We start from the raw sequence: 19,050 nt of genomic DNA on the forward strand, positions 1-19,050 counted from the left end.
GACCTATATTCATTTGTAACTCTATTACATACATCATGAGGTCGATATCACCTTGTCGACTAAAGGAGTCTTGGTTGATGGGCAGAGAGCGCAACTTTGGTGCCGATGACAGACGTATGACGTGAAGCTAAATACAGAGTGTTGTTATCTAGATTATAGATACTTAAACAAATAACAACTTATATTAGCCTCTTTAGTTTACTGATATTGAAACTTGAGTTGAGAGTTTTTATACGTACTGGTCACGTATAAAAACATAACTAATTGTCTTTGTCATGTTAAATAAAAAACAAGATTGTTGGAAATGACAACCAATTACTGTTTACTTATTTTTTTATTAGTAAAATATAACCGAAATATTATTGTTTGAAGTCGCTATTGAGTCTTTGCAGCCGTATTTGCAGAAATTTCCTTTTCTGATTGTAAAAAATGAAACAATGTGACCAAAATTTAACAGCAAAAGCAAGCAATGTAGAGAAACATTTGAAAACAACAAAGCATATTGAACGAGAAGGAGATCGTTTCGTATCATTTTTTAATGTTTACATTATTTTTTGTGTAAATTACCAAGCATTTTTATAAATAAACAATTATATATATATGATAATATATATATGATAATATATATATATATATTATCATTATTAAGAATCATTGAGGTGTTACAATGTTGTTTTAAAAAACCATCCTATATGCGAGTTAACGTCATAATGACGTCATCGGCACCAAAGTTGCGCTCTCTGTTGATGGGTAAGCCAGTTTTCGTATCTCAAGTTGTGTAAATACGGCTCGCATTTTGAATTTTAATGCATGTATCATTAAACCTTAGCGCTCTCCTCATAAAGTCGAGATTACAATGCCCGCTAATTCTTGATCCTGGTCGCGGCACCAAAAATGTAACGCGTAAAGATTATTTTTAATTCTATTACATATAATATAAAGTCGATATTACCTTGCCGGCTAAGAAGTCTCGGTTGGTTGGTAGGAGCATTTTCTGCACCGCCGCCGTAGCCGCCAAAGCTGTGGCTTTTTGAAACGGGGCCTCTGTTGCGCCATGACTGAGGCGGACCGGCACCTTCTAGCGATTGTACCTGCCAAAATATAAATTGTATAAGGGTAAAAATCAGCCCCTTCCAATTTCCTGAGTGAAATACAAATACTTTTTTATATTGCACGCTTCAATACAAAAATAATACAGAGAATACAACAACTCAAGCAGAGGTAAACAGGCGTTCTTATCGCTAAAAAGCGATCTCTTCCAGACAACCTAACATAATGAGGTTAAAACCTACGTGATGTCAAGAAAAGTTTTATGAGCTTACTTTTAACAATTTATTTCTCCCAGAGTCGGGTGTGAGCAGTTTCACGGGTCCGGCTTGAAGCCACGGCCATTGAGATTCGTCCTGCGAACAGTTGTCCTGGAAAATAAAATAATAAATAAATATTATAGGACAATTTTACACAGATCGACCTAGTCCCACAGTAAGCTCAATAAGGCTTGTGTTGTGGGTACTAGACGACGATATATATAATATACACATATATACTTATATACATAGAAAACATCCATAACTCAGGAACAAATATTTGTGATGAACACACAAATAAATGCCCTTACCAGGATTTGAACCCGGGACCTCCTGCTTCGTAGGCAGGGTCACTACCGACTAGGCTAGGGGGCCGTTAAAGTAAAATAATAAGCTCGTGTTAAAATACAATTTAATTTGACATACATTACTATAATATAACACTTTAAACTCTCGCGTTTTGTACACATATTTAATTACACAAACGGGTCTATGATTTCATTGTTTTTACCTTAAATTCAGACGTTTTAGCTGAGTTGCCCCAGCTACGGTCACGGAAAAATCCATTACTATAATGCCTGGAAATAGAGACTTGTCGGCCGAGTGCGACATAAACGGGCGAGCTAAGTCAGGCCATTTTATGAATAAGGTCGATTTTAAGATCACATTCTCGGCCTAGACCAGCAATGTTGTACGCAAACCCATTGCCGTGCCGGCGCGCCTCGCTCAAGCTTGCGTAACCTAGTATTTCATAACTTATATAAACTAGTAGACATGCGCGAAACAGTGCTTCGAAAAGTGATGCTATATCAGTAGTGTGTTTGTGCCGCTTTTGGACCAGAACTTTTCCGCCAGAGGGCGACAGTATGTATGCGTAAGGTAGTGACAATTTAGTTCACCCTACTCCCCGCTAGATGGCGCCACTGTCTATGCGCAACGTTAGTTCCAAAGGTCTCCGCTAGATGGCGCCACTGGTTAGTTCACTCTACTCCCCGCTAGAGGCGCCACTGTCTATGCGCAACGTTAGTTCCGAAAATATCCGCCAGCCCCGCCGGAGGGCGACAGTATGTATGCGCCGCTGGTTAGTTCACTCTACTCCCCGCTAGAGTCGCCACTGTGTATGCGCAACGTTAGTTCCAAAAATCCCCACCAGCCCTGCCTGGGGGCGACAGTATGTATGCGCAAGGTTAGTTCCAAAAATCCCCGCCAGCCCTGCCTGGGGGCGACAGTATGTATGCGTAACGTTAGTTCCAAAATTATCCGTCAGCCCTGCCTGGGGGCGACAGTATGTATGCGCAAGGTTAGTTCTAAAAATCCCCGCCAGCCCTGCCTGGGGGCGACAGTATGTATGCGCAACGTTAGTTCCAAAAATATCCACCAGCCCCGCTGGAGGGCGACAGTATGTATGCGCAAGGTTAGTTCTAAAAATCCCCACCAGCCCTGCCTGAGGGCGACAGTATGTATGCGCAAGGTTAGTTCTAAAAATCCCCACCAGCCCTGCCTGGGGGCGACAGTATGTATGCGCAACGTTAGTTCCAAAAACATCCGCTATGAAATTGCAAAAAGGCCCATCATGTTTGTTTTATAATATGAGGCATATATCGGCGTTTTTTTTTTTTTTAATACCACGTCAGTGGCAAACAAGCAGACGACCCCACCTGACAGTAAGCAGTCACCGTAGCCCATGGACGCCTGCGAATTCTATTGTTACCACGGATGCATTTTTATTTGCGTTTGGTTTTATCGCTTGTGCTTATCAAATGTATGGAGTTTATAGTTTACCAACCGCAAAGGGGTTTTTCTTTTATGATACCACATTGGTGGTAAATAAGCATACAGTCCGTCTGATGGTAAGTTGTTACGGTAGCCTTTGGACGCCTGCTTGAGAGAGCTGCCTCAGTTTAGGTATTCAAGTCCCCCCGCGGGGGTGGGGGGGAGGGGAGGGGAGGGGGGAGGGGAGTGACCTTGACCTTGAGTGACCTTGACCTTGAGTGACCTTGACCTTGAGTGACCTTGACCTTGGGTGACCTTGACCTTGGGTGACCTTGACCTTGGGTGACCTTGACCTTGGGTGACCTTGACCTTGGGTGACCTTGGGTGACCTTGACCTTGGGTGACCTTGGGTGACCTTGACCTTGGGTGACCTTGACCTTGGGTGACCTTGACCTTGAGTGACCTTGACCTTGAGTGACCTTGACCTTGAGGGGGCGTGACCTTGAGGGGGCGTGACCTTGAGGGGAGGGGGACCGGGAGGGGAGGGTGCCTAACGGGGTGAGGGGAGAGGGTAAGCGCCTCGGCGACACGTGAGCAGTCACCGTAGCCCATGGACGCCTGCGAATTGTATTGTTACCACGGATGCATTTTTATTTGCGTTTGGTTTTGTCGCTTGTGCTTATCAAATGTATGGAGTTTATAGTTTACCAACTGCAAAGGGGTTTTTCTTTTATGATACCACATTGGTGGCAAATAAGCATACAGTCCGTCTGATGGTAAGTTGTTACCGTAGCCTTTGGACGCCTGCAACTCCAGGGTGGATACAAGCGCGCTGCCGACTGCCCAAAGATTCAATAACTTTGTTTTAAAATATGAGGCATATATCGGTGTTTTTTTTAATACCACGTCAGTGGCAAACAAGCAGACGACCCCACCTGACAGTAAGCAGTCACCGTAGCCCATGGACGCCTGCGAATTCTATTGTTACCACGGATGCATTTTTATTTGCGTTTGGTTTTGTCGCTTGTGCTTATCAAATGTATGGAGTTTGTACTTTACCGACCGCAAAAAGACTCAATAACTTTTTTTTTTCACATGTTCCAATGGGTAAGGAGAGGCATAATAAAATAATGTTTTTACTCACATAATATTTTTATTTCGTCAATAGACTTTAACTACAGTACATATGTAAAATCAAGAAAGATTATTATATCTAGCATAAATCTATAAATAATCTATAATAGGTATCTATTTCATTATGTCCTAAGGCTAATGTTTGATGCGGTTTGGATGGGATTGGGAATCGCTTATCATCATAATTCTTGAGAGCAATTTTGTTGACAGTTTGCGAATATAACTGGTGACCTTTACTACGGATAACATTCATGTTCCTATACTGAGGTGGAGCGTTCATAATACAATTGTGATAATCCTCACCGGAAACAGTTTTAGCTATGACACATTTTTTTATACCCTTGATTTTTTTAATAACATTATCCCCTTCCTTCTCTTTACCCCCCATTTTCCCCATTAAAACATCATCTGCTGCTGCTTTCTCCACATAATAACACTTTGATCTTATTCCTATAAATTTTGAAATTATTCTCCCACTAACCTCGTCCTTCATTTTTCCCAATACATTCTTATTAACTCTAGGTAACGCGTAAACATTATCTATTTGGAAATCTGATGTATCGAATTTATCTTGTACATCCGGTTTGATATCCTCATAGAAATCATTTGTATTAATGTCATAGATGAATGAGTCTGTATCTGTATATAATAGTCGTATATTTTCACTATATTTAGGTAGCATATAATTATAATGGAAATCAAACATATGGGTTTTACTTAATTCTAAGACTGTAAACCCTACATATATAGGCTTATCATATTTTATACAATTTCTAGTCATTTGTATTATCGAAACATCATCATTGATTATGCATGAGCTATGAAAGTTAAGACGACCGATTAGAGCGCGCGCACCTAACCGTCTTCCCTGACTCTCCCAAGCACTTACTACTCTAACATCCTGTCGTTTTTCAACATTTTCCATAGTTTTACCAAAGACTGCATTGTTCATTAATTTATAAAAGTCTTTCTCAAACTTGTTTCTAGACTGTATTCTTTTGTCTGTATTAAGATCAATGTACGATTTAAGCCATGGACGTTGAGTAAACTCAAGGATGCGGTGGATTTTTTTTACTTTCAACCCATGTCTTATAGCCTGTAGCAGATTTATATAATGAATTACATAATTACATTTATCTTCTAGTGTAGCTAATAATTTATTTGTTTTACTCATCCCTATCGATGGAGCCTTATTCTCAAAGCAAAACGGGAGGTCATTGTGTAAATCATGTAAGCTCGTAGGATACTCTAAATCTACTTCAAAAAAGTAACCCTTTTCATTTTCGGGGCATAATTTAGTCATATCGAAATTGATGGTTTCCTCTTCAGATAGCCAGCGAAAACCTCCTACAGGTAAATACTGGGACATAGCCCATCCATACAAATTATTTGCATCTAAATAAACTATAAAATTAGAGGGTTTATCTGAATCATAATTTTTTAAATATTTATTATTTGCTACTGCAAATTTCCCACAACACTGACTCAACCCCCCTCGTATTCCGGATGAAATAAATTTTATTTTTGACATGTCAGTGAGTAGCTCTAACTCAATTTGAGTGTGCTTTAACATAGAGTCCCAACTGAGTCCAGGGGCGGTATAATAGTGAGCCGGGTCGAGCTTATACGTCTCAAGACAGACGTCACGGAAGTTCTCAAAAACTTCTGTCAATAACATGACGTCAGTCTTAAGGTAATGATCGCTATACTCCCCCAGAGTTCCAATTTTGAAGGCATCCCAAACATCTTGGGCATGCTGGTAATCCTCATCGGAAATGGGGGAGCTGGCGAGGCTGTTATAGAAGGCGGTCTGAGGAGGTAGTGAAGTTTCCTCAAGCTGCGTCCACCCCCGTACGTACTCATAGGGGAACACCCCCTTGCGTGTTAGTAAATCTAGTTTATCATGAGGGAAATGTGAAGTGATAATGTTAAACTGATTTTTTGGAAGGTTTTGCACTAATTTATCTAATGAGGACGCCATAAATCTAAAAGAATCTATAAACCTAAGATCTAACTCTAAAACATCACTCTTCAAAGTAAGAGATATAAATTTCTCTTTATTCTGAGGTATAACATTAACATTATCATACTTTTTCAAGGACTTAATTATAAAGTGTGAGTCATACCCACTGAAGTTATGCATCACTATTGGAATCTCATTACAAATTTTATAATTCAAGTTGCAGTTAGAATGTGCAGCGCCCCTAAACTCACCTGTGAGATGACAGTGATCCCGTACCCTATCATCTCCCAACACTCCCCCACAAATATGACAGTTTATTGCAGACTGGAATTCTACCTGCTGCTCTCGTGTAAGAGAACGCATAGGTATTATAGTTTTAATCTTACTCGCAAAGGGCGCTAACTCGGTCTCCAATGATTTAATAAACTCTTTCGCACAGTCCTCGCCGCGAAATGTCACATATTTAGATTTTGATTCGTCGTATGAGCATTTGATATAATAACCAAAGCTATACGGCTCATGTGACTGATAGTCTACAGTATATGAGGAAGATTGAGATGGCGTGCAAGTGGGTATAATAGGTTTTAACATAGCCTCGAAATCTGCATACACGACAACTGGTGCTCGTAATTGATAGCGAAAGTTTTTAAATTTTAATATATTTTCTCCATCATTCGGTAAAATGGTCTTTACATGGGAACAGTCGCGTTTTATATGTTCCTTGAATTTTACTTCATTGGAAAAAGGTAAAAGACATCCATCACAAAACCACATCTTATGACGATGTTTTGAAAGCTGTGTGCTTATCAACCTACTTATATCTTTAATCCAGCAAAAGTGTTTTTTGTCACCATCTTCTATTATGAGCATGTTTATATGACGGTCGCGTCGCTTTTTTGTATGATATACCGGTCCTGCTATTGACTCATCAATAATTTCAAAAACATTAACACTTATATTATTCAACTGTTCAAACCGTTTAATCCCGCACAATGACATGGGAAAAGACACCCCCTCTAGGCTTAGTATGTCCTTAAAGTGGGGATATGACGAGGGACGATCCCCATGTTTATCAGCGGGATACAAAGCGCTAACAATGGCCCACGCAAAGCATGCGTCATCATCATTCTTAACATTAATACAGGCGTGCCTCGCTTGCACCCACTTTGGTAGGGGCAGGTATGATGATCCTCGCAAGGGTTGATATTTGTTAATATTCACTTCTAGATGTAACACTTTACTTATAGCCCACCCACTGTCCCGTTCTTGAAAGTCTTCAGCCTTAACTCTGATCTCCTCCATAAACAATTGATAAATTTCATTTACGTTGCACCCATCTAATGAAATCACTTTATTCTTGGTGTTGAAAGATTTCACCTCCTCCACCTCCTGATCATTATCATTCACCTTGATCCATTTACTATATCGTCCGAAAAGTTGCAAATTCACCTTAACAGCGCTCTTAACCCTAGATATATTCTCCTCTATGAGATTAACAACTCGTTGGCGTACACTGTCCATGAAATCGTCAGGAGTGAGATATTCTTCCTTGGTAAACAGTCTATAAGAGATGATCCGGCTCTTGAACGCTGATGTTAATATTTCAGTGTCTTCGTCATACATCTTACATTTTAGACTGTGTTTATGCATTGCACTTTTCAGATGATTATGCAATGATTTTACCTCTATATCACAAGTATCACATTTTTGCGTTTTGGAGGGTGATGCGTCATCATTAGCTCGTACTGATGGCCCTTCATCGCTAACTCGACTGCGTTTCTCCCCCACCAACCGTTGATTTGATTTTTCACATTTGGTAGGTATGGTATTTTCACGTTTTAAACTCGCTGACTTATCCGACTTTAAATACTTCATACAGTAAGTCACATGTTTAAGCATGTTGGCTCTCTGAGTAAAGTTGCGATTACAATATTCACACGGAAACATTTTCAATTGTCTTGTTACGTGGCTACACTGAGACTGACGCGAAAGGAAATGATTTGCGGGTGTGCCGTGTGGCGGACCGCGGGCAACTGCCAGGCCCTGCGCGTGCGGCTGCGGAGCGCGGCAGAGCGGGGGAGGGGAGACGCGCCGCATCACGCGACATCGACCTTGAATTTGCACGTGTGCCTTGCCCCGGCGGAGCAGTGACGTCATGCGCAGGTGTCAGGTGTCGGGTGGTACCAAAATGGCGGAGCATTTCCAAACCCACAACTGGCGGCGGGCGTAGGGGGGAGGGGAGACTCGCCGGCCAGGTGCGCCATCAAGGCCGATGTCGCGTGATGTGGGGCGGCCCCCCGGTCATCGCAACATCAAAACGTCGTAAGTGACGTGAAATTCATGGCGCTTACATCGTTACAGAAGCGGGGTGTGAATCTCGTGACCTAAACGTGTAAGCGCCAGGGAATTCACGGCGCTTACGGCGTTTCAGTCGACTGAGAGTGACGCAATATTGCGCAATGTTGTGCAATTTACACGTGTTTCTTTCGACTGCGAGTGACTCAATATTGCGTCATCGGGTAAGTATTCTCTGGAAGTTTCTATTGTGAAATAAAAGAAGATGGGTTTAGTTTAGTTATTTTTTATTTTTTCATCAAAATTTAACCGATTCAATGGAAAATATAGGTATTACACAAAATATCGGCGGCATAACACTTGATTTCAGAGTCGACAATATCGTTTACATTGCACAAACTACCTATAATATTGCGTGCCTGTTGAATATTGACGGGGTGATATATCTTGAAATGTTTCTTGAAAAAGTTGAGACGGTTCTCGTAGGTAGACTTTGTTTTGTTCAAGTATCCGATACGTGCGTTAATACACTCCACGACATGTTCGATATGGCTCCATTCCATGTGGTTTATCACCAAGGGGTGTGAGTTTGTCATAGGTTCGTCATCATCGTCACAGGTGAGTAAAAGTAACGGCACCGGAGAGATACACATCTGAAGACGATTGCACTGTATCAGTTGTGGTGAAACACTCATTGGGTTATGAAAGAAGTTTCCGATGACTTCAACTTTTTCCGCAAACATTGCATTCCATTCTTCACTGGTGAGTTCATATCGCCCATTAAAATTGACACAGGCATCTAGTCTGATTTTAGCCTCAATAAACTGCAACTTCAAGTATACATGGATATTTTCAATCAGAGCACTTGCACCAGCAGGACAGCGTTTGAGATTGTAGACACTCTTGCTCAGCTCACAGCGACCGACACCTTCACCGCTGCCGGAACAATCAATCGACGGTGTGTAAGAAGGTGAATAAATGTTTGAATAATTCATTTTTTATTTTATTTTAAAGGCTCCACGACACGTTTACAAGTGAGGACGGTCAATGGTCTACTGAATAATTTTACGAGTGGTACTGGTGAGAGCGTTATACTCAAACAGTGAATCGTTGATGATGAGACAGTATGCCGTGGTGTTAGCCGGCACATTCTCTTTAAACTCCATTTCCAATTTAATATCAATAGCACCAGCTCCCGAGTTGAAGCTGTCACACTGTCTTGACGTGTCAATGACAATTAATGGAGACTGTGTCTTGTAATGAGCGTAATTTACTTGAGGGCTGGTATGATGACGGTTGTAGTACGACCGTTGGAAATTGGTAAATGCGTCGTATAAGAGCGCATAGTTGTTTGTTTTAAATTCAGCCGAAAAGGGATCGTATGGATAATACTGTGCGTTCAAATACACCCTGCAATTGGTAAGATTACAATGGTCGAATATACTCATATCTTTGCTCTTCTCGTTCCTACGAGCCGTTTGGAAACCAACAATGAGATAGCGAGGTTTCTCCAGTTGAGTGCTAGTCTTGATGCACCAAATATGACGTTGTGAGGCAGGCAGTATGGGATATTCGTACAGTTCCCAGGTGCGGAACGCTATCTGAACCGGTATGCCCCTCTCAACATACGACATTAGACGCAATTTCTCCTTATCAGATACTTTTATGACTGGCATCCTCCATGTGACACGGGTGATTTCAATCTCACCATTTGGTGTTGGCGGTTGCGGTACCTTCTCCGCATCAACGGGTGCTAAATCTAAACAGTTTACATCTGTACTGGCGCGATTTAATATCAACTCGTGTTTCCCATTAATTATAACCTTTTTATAGTCCTCGGCGAAACCCAAGAAATGAGATAGTGGTATAGTCACAGTAAACTTGTCTTGAATCTTTTTAGCACCAACTTCCCACCCCGCCGTCTGAAGACTATGGTCCATTTCCTTGGTGTATGAGACTAGTCCCTTAATGGTGGACGTGATACCGCAGTTTCTCGCGCGGTCAATCTCCACACCGTTCAATTCATAACGAATGTCTTGAAATAAAAATGCAGCACCGTTGTTGATCAGTAGACATCCTTTCTCCACTGTGCCCTCCACTAATATTTGACTGTGACTCGGTAGTAGAATTAAATCTTGACGGTTGATACATATGTGGATGTTGTCGTTATTTTTGAACGAGTCATTATACGGAGTGTACGGGTGAAATTCTATACTTTCTATACTATCATCGAATAACACCTTCTCACCAATGTTTAAGATAGATGATGAGGACATACTTGGAAACCGATACTCTGTAAAAATGCACTATTTTCTCGTGTCAATTTCTTTGGCTGTTGTAGTGACTGGCGTTGCTGTCTCTCGTTGTTAATACGACGACGACGACGAGTAGTACTTGCTCCCACGAGAGCAAGATCTCGACTAATTGTAGAAGTGTTGTTACCAAGGCTTTTATTGTTATGAATAATCATTTCTTTTTATTTTTTACTTTTTACGAATATGCAAACGAAGTGCAATGCTTTCACCTCGAAAATTCACCGTATTACCGTGCTCGTTTACAATGCGCAACTCAATGTTTTGTATGCGATTGTTACTCTTCTTGACAGGTAAATATATAATGTTGGTAGGATGTTCAATAATTTGATAGCCGGGCGGGACGTCGGGTGAAAACTCGTGTAAAACATGCGACGGCTTGTTGTTTACGAATGAACCCTCCACAATATTGCACTCTATTCTTATAGTGTTTGTTATGATTATGTTTATTGTTTTATCCGACCAATGTGATGATTTTGCTTTAAGCTTTTTCGGTGAATAACCAAACAATGATCCTATGCTGTTTGGTTTGTCAAAGTGAATATCATACTTTGGCGAGAATATCATACACTTGGAGGTATTGTTGTTTACAAAGATATCTGCCACCGCCATTCTTTCACCCTCTAGGCCTTTAGCCCTCTTGGTCATTTCCTCCTTCAAGAGGTGTATTATACTGGAGAGCTCGTATGAACCTTCAGGAATCGCGATTACATCATCTCCATAGTGAAACAGATTATTGCTCTTATCAACATTGGGAATAGTGTTGAAAGTCTTAAAGTACACGAGAGCACACTCGTAAAAACCATCATTGTCCAATTCTAGAGCCGGTTGAAAGTCTACATTCAACACAGACTCGTTACCGCTCAGACTTATTGTGAATGATGTCATGGACATGATACCTGCTGCTGCTGCTGACGGGTAGAAGTTTAATGTAAGAATGAAACTACACATGTAATGCTCATGATATTTATTTAAAACAAACGCTTAGCATTGGTACACAGGAAATCCAAACACAAGTGTCCACAATTTACAGTATTAAATTTCTGTAGGCGATTGTAATTATACTCTATTCGCATGTTGCGCTGTAGTTTGGCACCGTTTATATAATCAATAAACTCTCGAGGTGGTCTCAAATCACCAAAGCTATCAAAATATAGACAATAATCACCCTTTTTCGCATAGGCACACCAATGTGTACCTTCACCACGCTGAGAGTCTAAATTAATGATACCAGTTTCATAATAGTGAGGATTCTTTGGGAGATTATCTCGCATGAAAACACCTCTAAAGTAGGGGATTTTCTCTCTACGTGCAAATCTCACAATGTCCAAATCGGTGAGAGCTTTATCCATTGGAGGTAAATTTATTTTCTTGTTTTTTTTTTTCTTTTCTTCATCAATTTTGCAGTTGCTGCCGCTACTGTTCCATTAGCCGGTGTAATGTAGAGTCCCATTCCACGTTTATAAGGTGCTAAATATAAACCTCTACCGACAATCTTGCTTTCGGTATTATTATTATTATTTCTATTCTTTACCATTTCATAAATATTTTTAGCAGCAGTGGTAACACCACCGGCCAAAGTTCCCGTGGCGGCTAATGCACCCAGTAGCGGTATCAAAGCCGGTAGGAAACCGCCTCTCTTAGGTATTGGGATGACTCGCTGTTTCTGATGTCCCTTGACAATTTTCCCTTTAACAAAATGTTTTGCCGCTTTTACGCCCACTTTGAGTAGTTTATTAGCAGTTGTATCCTTCCTTTTCGCAATGTGTTTTTTTACAGCGTCACGACTTGCTTTTATGACTTTTGATATGGGGACCATGCCCATACCGTGTTTAACTTTATACTTCATAATCTTATCTACCGCTAACGCGGCAATGCGTTCACCAATTGGATTGTGACCACGCCAACGATTTTCAGCAGCTTTGGCCAATTGTAAATCTGCTTGATGACGTCCCTCCAATGACTTGTCACGCGAGTAGGCAATATCGTGTAATTTACAAGCTTCGTCGAGCGGATTCACACCGGGATCGTTGCGAGCCAATCTCTCCTTCAATCTAGTACCGGGACCGCAATAATTGTAACCGGGTATGTGCGCTTCGAATGGTAGATTATTAATTAAACTATTTATAATACCACCGCCGCTTATGTGATGCTGCTGTCTACGTCTACGTCTACGTAGTTTGGGGTTATGTTTAACACTAACCCCGCCAATGTGTGTTATCATCTCAAGTACCTATACTTGACTGTGTACGTGAGTATAAAGTATGCTTATATATATTTAATATTTGTGTGTGTATATGTGTGAGTATAAAATACACGTCCTAATGATTTGATATGTCACAGTGAAATGAAGCTTAAAAAACAAAACACGTCGCTCGCTATTAAAGATTGGAGTGTTGTTCTGGATGATAATGTGAAACAAACAGTGACTCATCGCTCCTTTAAACACGGCTCGTTGCTGGCGAATAACATTAGATGTCTCATCTGTGGACCTTCCAACTGTGGCAAGACAAATGTTCTATTGACTCTACTCTTACATCCGAACGGTGTAAAGTTTCATAATGTTTATCTTTATTCGAAATCATTGAATCAACCCAAATACCAGTTTCTGAGTAAAGTTTTAGAGCAAGCGGGTGACATTCCGTTTCACACGTACAATGATAAGAGTCAAGTCGTCCCACCGGAGGAAGCCGCCGAGGACAGCGTCATTGTATTCGATGATGTGGCTTTGGAAGATCAAGATGCCATTCGTCAGTACTTTGCAATGGGACGGCATCGTTGGTTGGATTGTTTCTACTTGTGTCAGACATATAGTAGGATACCTAAACAGTTGGTACGTGACAATGCCAATCTTATATTGCTATTCAAACAGGACGAGTTGAATTTAAAACATGCCTATGACGATCACGTGAACACCGACATGAGTTGGGAAATGTTTAAGGGAATTTGTCGCGAGTGTTGGCAGAAAAAGTACACTTTTTTAACAATCGACAAGGAGAGAGACATTAACAAGGGTCGATATCGTAAAGCATTTGACGTTTACATTATTGTATAAAATTTAGTGTCATCTCCGGTTTATCATCAGTTTTATGTTGTCAGCTACTGAGGAACAACCTCTTTATCTAAAATAACAAAAGCAAACATGTTTGGTAATAAAAAGTTGAAACGGAAACTCGTAAATTCAATTGAGAGTGTAAAGAGAAAAGTAAAGGCGTTGCGAGCAGATAAGACATCGCTTGACACTTCGCTAGCGCAAACCTTTGAACCAATCACAAAACCGCTCAATGTTTTAATGAATAAAGCTTTGGAATCCAAGGGTAATAAGAATCACGATGATGACGATGACAATGCTAAACCAGCAGTTATGAATAAACCTCATGGCCCCTTGATAAAAACCTCCACACCATTGCCACAACGTTCGCGTAAAAGGAAATATCTGATCAAAACCGAAGAACCCAATAGTAAACTGATCAAGTGGAGTAATCATCCTTTAACAAAAACACACCAGATTGATAATGATGATGTTGATTCTAATGATTATGACGATGATGATGATGATGATGATGATGACGATGAAGAGAAGAAAACAGAGGGAGATGAAGAGAAAAAAACAGAGGGAGATGAAGAGCTTAGCGATGATGATGAAGATATGAAATCGGCTCTTGAAATTGATGAAGGTGGTAATAGTAGTATTGATGATCTACAAAATAAATATATTAAACATCTTGTTAAAACACCAAAGATACCATTTGGTGTTTATCTCGAGGATGATAAAATGCATATTGGTAATAGTCGAGTTAGAATCATTGATGACGTGTTGTATATTAAAGATTCACGATTCAACATGACTCCTGGACTGTTGGAACTTATCTTTAAACGAGTACCAAACAAGAATGTAATTTTGAAAAAAGATGTAGATGATTACAATAAGATTTTAGACATGACAAACGCTCATCGTAGAGGATTCTCACCCAACGGCCAATTGAGTGGAGATAGAAGTTTAAAGTATCTGCGCTACATTAAACAACCACAAGAATCAAAGAAACATAAAGAAGGTGGGTGTTTGAACTCTGGTAAAAGAGATATATTAACAACTAAAACTTTTTATCCAAAAACCGATTACATCTATTGGGATGACCCGAACGAGCTGGTGAGCCGTTTACAGCTTTTGATAGCATCACAAAACGCTGGCAACACCTCTCATTCGAACGAGATCAATGCAATCGTTGAGGAACTAACTGAGAGCGGTATAATTTTAAAGTAAGAAAACAGACCCGCTTCGGTTTTTGTTTTAAAAGCTGTTTTCCGGTAAAACCGATCTGTTTCTCCCTGGTTACCTTGTTATAAATACTGATGAAGGCTCCCTCCATCGCTCACTTTCACAATGCCTCTTAACAAGTTTGGACAATACTTGGGCAGCGAATCTACAATCCGTGACGATATAAAAGTGGAACGAGATTTAGTCAATTTTGAAAATAGACGAGTGGCAGGAATTCACAAGTCTTTCCTCAAAACTGATGCCATCTGTAGAGCTGAACTAGATGAACAAGTAGTATTTTTAAACACAAAGCTAAAGGCGAATATTAAAGATATAAAAGATTTACGGGTAAAGCTTGAAAAATTATCAGAAAGAATTACTGCACCAACTCCGTCACAACCTCAAACACCACCATCGACAGCGGCAACAGTTCCAGGAAAGCGCATTGCATTGAAGAAAAATGAGTAAGGCTCAAGTAGTCGACGAGATACACAAGTATGCGAGAAAGACATTTCCACGTCGACGATTCATTCAGAGGGGGCTCGATGACACATGGCAGATTGATCTGATTGATATGCAAAAGTACTCCAAGGATAATAACAACTATAAATACATTCTAGTGTGCATTGATACTTTTTCGAAATACGCTTGGATGCAGCCGCTAAAATCCAAGAGCGCTGACGATGTTACAAGGGCAATGAGCAAAATTTTGAGTGAAGGCGGGAGAAGGCCCAAGAATATTCAGTCAGATGACGGCAAGGAATTCTTCAATCTCAAGTTTAAATCGCTCATGACACGTCATCATATCAACCACTACTCTACCTATAGCGTCATGAAAGCTTCCATAGTGGAAAGACTAATTAGAACCTTAAAACATTGGATTTGGAAGCAATTTAGCTTGAATGGTTCTTACACATGGGTACAACTGATAAGCCAAGTGGAGCATTATTACAATAACAAACCGCATCGTACTATCGGTATGGCGCCGGCGAGTGTGAATAAAAACAACTCTAAACAGTTGTTACATAAAGTCTACGATAACATTAAAATTAAACCACGGGCCAAGTTCAAGGTGGGTCAACATGTGAGAATTAGTAAATATAAATCCACCTTCGCCAAAGGCTACACCGGCAATTGGACTACGGAGATATTTACAATAACTAGAGTGCAAACTACTAATCCAGTGACATATTTACTTCAAGACGCTAATCACCAACCCATCTCTGGATGTTTCTATGAACAAGAGTTGCAGAAAACTAAACACCATGACATTTATCTAGTGGAAAAAGTGTTGAAACGTCGTGGAAATAAAGTGTATGTAAAATGGCTCGGCTTAAATGAAAAAAGTTGGATAGATAAAGATAACATTGTCTAACTATTATTATGTTCAATAAACATTTATCTACTCTAAATCAATGAGGTTTCATTCAATAAAACATCTCTATATTCAGAAATATTATATATATTTATTGTTATTAATTATTATTAGTATACCTATACGTGTACAATTATAATACATGTGCAGTGAGCTAGCAATTTAAAAGTAAACAATGAAAAGGAAACAAAAATACACCATCATTAATAATCACCAGAATCTATTATGTTTGGACCTACCACACAAAATATGACATTAATTAAATATGTAAAAGATTCCACATTGCACACTGCGCGTGAAAAAAGTTCCGCTGTAACACCACCTAACAAGTCAATCCAGTCTTGAAAATTTATTTGGGCGTCTCCCACTATTTCTTCCGCTTCATCGTTTAAATCGTCCCACATTACAATTAAACGGTAAATATGACAATCGTCACGGTGACCTTCGACATATAAACTTTTCAACAATCTCGCCACTTCTGCTCTAAATGAGTGTAATGGCATGGGCACGCGCCATCTATTAATCAATGTATTCTTTTGGAACGCTTCCATCCACTCGTTTTTACATTGTTGATGAAAAGATTTCACTTCGTTGCTGGAATCGCTCTCGTGGCCGTAGTACAAGGGATTGGTGTGTTTTTCCTTGCCCCCGTCGTCTTGTGCTTTCGCTGTTGCCATCGGTTGTGCGGGTGGTGAGTGTGAAGTGGAGCTGCTGCATCCACCGTCACAGCCGCCGCCTGTGGTCGTGGACAACCAGCACTGGCAGCACCAAGCGGTCATGGTACTGTTAATGTCAGCTGGGGAAGATGTAATAAAAATTAGGTATTGTTTATATTAAAAGTAAGCAAAAAGTGTATCTAATTGAGAAGTTTTTAATTACAAAGACAGAACAGAGTTCATATACTCAAAAAATTAGTATGATACGACTATACTTGAAAAGAAACTTACATTTGGTATGTGATGAAGCTTGTGGATCCATTGTTGTAGAATATTATTTCAACACGATAATTGTAGTGACACTCTAGTGAGAATGCGGTGAAATGACTGTTTACTATGGCTGAACATGCTCTTTTATAAACCCGGTGGAGGGGAGCGGGGGCATAGGAGTGCGGGGTGTAGGGAGCGCGGCATAGGAGAGCGGGGTGTAGGGGCAGGGGGGCAGGGTGTAGGGGGCGGGGTGTACGGGGCAGGGGGAAGGGGGCGGGGTGTAGGGGGCAGGGTGTAGGGGGCGGGGTGTAGGGGGCAGGGGGAAGGGGGCGGGGTGTAGGGGGCGAGGTGATTATGGCAAAGAAACGTGTGAACCCAGTAAAGAAAACTAAGTACAATGTTTTGTAAAAAATAAATATATACTTACCTCAACTTTCAGTGATGAACAATCTCTGTCGAGCGATGTCAAATGCAGCCATTTACTTGCGCAATGAGATATAGTTGAGAAATCGGATGACGTCATATTTATTCTATTCCATGACTTCTAGAATACATTGTATAACAGTCCACAAACACGCTAATTTAGCATATCCCCGAGAAATTATGAGAATGTAGTCGAGAAATTGAGGCTGGTCCTACCGTGACGGGGTGGCCTAGAGGTTCATACAGTGTGTGGTGACGATAGCCCCGGTTAGCTAAAGATGCGCTGGTTCGAATCCGACCTTCGCCACTGGAGACCACCCCGTCACTTTTTGCGTTTCTCCTATGATACTGCAGTTTTGGAACTAACGTTGCGCATACATACTGTCGCCCTCTGGCGGGGCTGGCAGAATTCAAACTCACATACAAAGTGGAGACATCTATTCATTTCATAGCGGATGGTTTAGGAACTAACGTTGCGCATACATACTGTCGCCCCCACGCAGGGCTGGTGGGGATTTTTAGAACTAACGTTGCGCATACATACTGTCGCCCCCAGGCAGGGCTGGTGAGGATTTTTGGAACTAACGTTGCGCATACATACTGTCGCCCCCAGGCAGGGCTGGTGAGGATTTTTGGAACTAACGTTGCGCATACATACTGTCGCCTCTAGCGGGGAGTAGAGTGAACTAACCAGTGGCGCATACATACTGTCGCCCCCACGCAGGGCTGGTGGGGATTTTGGGAACTAACGTTGCGCATACATACTGTCGCCCCCACGCAGGGCTGGTGGGGATTTTTGGAACTAACGTTGCGCATACATACTGTCGCCCCCAGGCAGGGCTGGTGGGGATTTTTGGAACTAACGTTGCGCATACATACTGTCGCCCTCAGGCAGGGCTGGTGGGGATTTTTAGAACTAACCTTGCGCATACATACTGTCGCCCCCAGGCAGGGCTGGTGGATATTTTTGGAACTAACGTTGCGCATACATACTGTCGCCCCCAGGCAGGGCTGGCGGGGATTTTTAGAACTAACCTTGCGCATACATACTGTCGCCCCCAGGCAGGGCTGACGGATAATTTTGGAACTAACGTTACGCATACATACTGTCGCCCCCAGGCAGGGCTGGCGGGGATTTTTGGAACTAACCTTGCGCATACATACTGTCGCCCCCAGGCAGGGCTGGTGGGGATTTTTGGAACTAACGTTGCGCATACACAGTGGCGACTCTAGCGGGGAGTAGAGTGAACTAACCAGCGGCGCATACATACTGTCGCCCTCCGGCGGGGCTGGCGGATATTTTCGGAACTAACGTTGCGCATAGACAGTGGCGCCTCTAGCGGG

The 19,050-nt window shown here is 41.3% G+C and overlaps 2 protein-coding genes across 2 annotated transcripts in view; one reads left to right on the forward strand and one right to left on the reverse strand.

Annotated features, from left to right (window-relative positions):
• The window catches only part of LOC134677080 (protein seele), a 222,735-nt gene that overhangs the window by 165,394 nt on the left and 38,291 nt on the right, over positions 1-19,050 (forward strand). The window lies entirely within an intron of this gene.
• Positions 1-19,050, reverse strand: part of LOC134676793 (uncharacterized) — a 122,290-nt gene that overhangs the window by 42,177 nt on the left and 61,063 nt on the right. Inside the window, exons 13-14 of the mRNA XM_063535174.1 lie at positions 1,323-1,418; positions 953-1,091 (exon numbers count right to left, since the gene is read on the reverse strand). Coding sequence (XP_063391244.1) covers positions 953-1,091; positions 1,323-1,418 — 235 coding nt within the window. The remainder of the gene's footprint in view (positions 1-952; positions 1,092-1,322; positions 1,419-19,050) is intronic.

This window comes from Cydia fagiglandana, chromosome 25 (genome assembly GCF_963556715.1).
Source record: "Cydia fagiglandana chromosome 25, ilCydFagi1.1, whole genome shotgun sequence".
In the NCBI taxonomy this organism is placed as follows: Eukaryota; Metazoa; Arthropoda; class Insecta; order Lepidoptera; family Tortricidae; genus Cydia; species Cydia fagiglandana.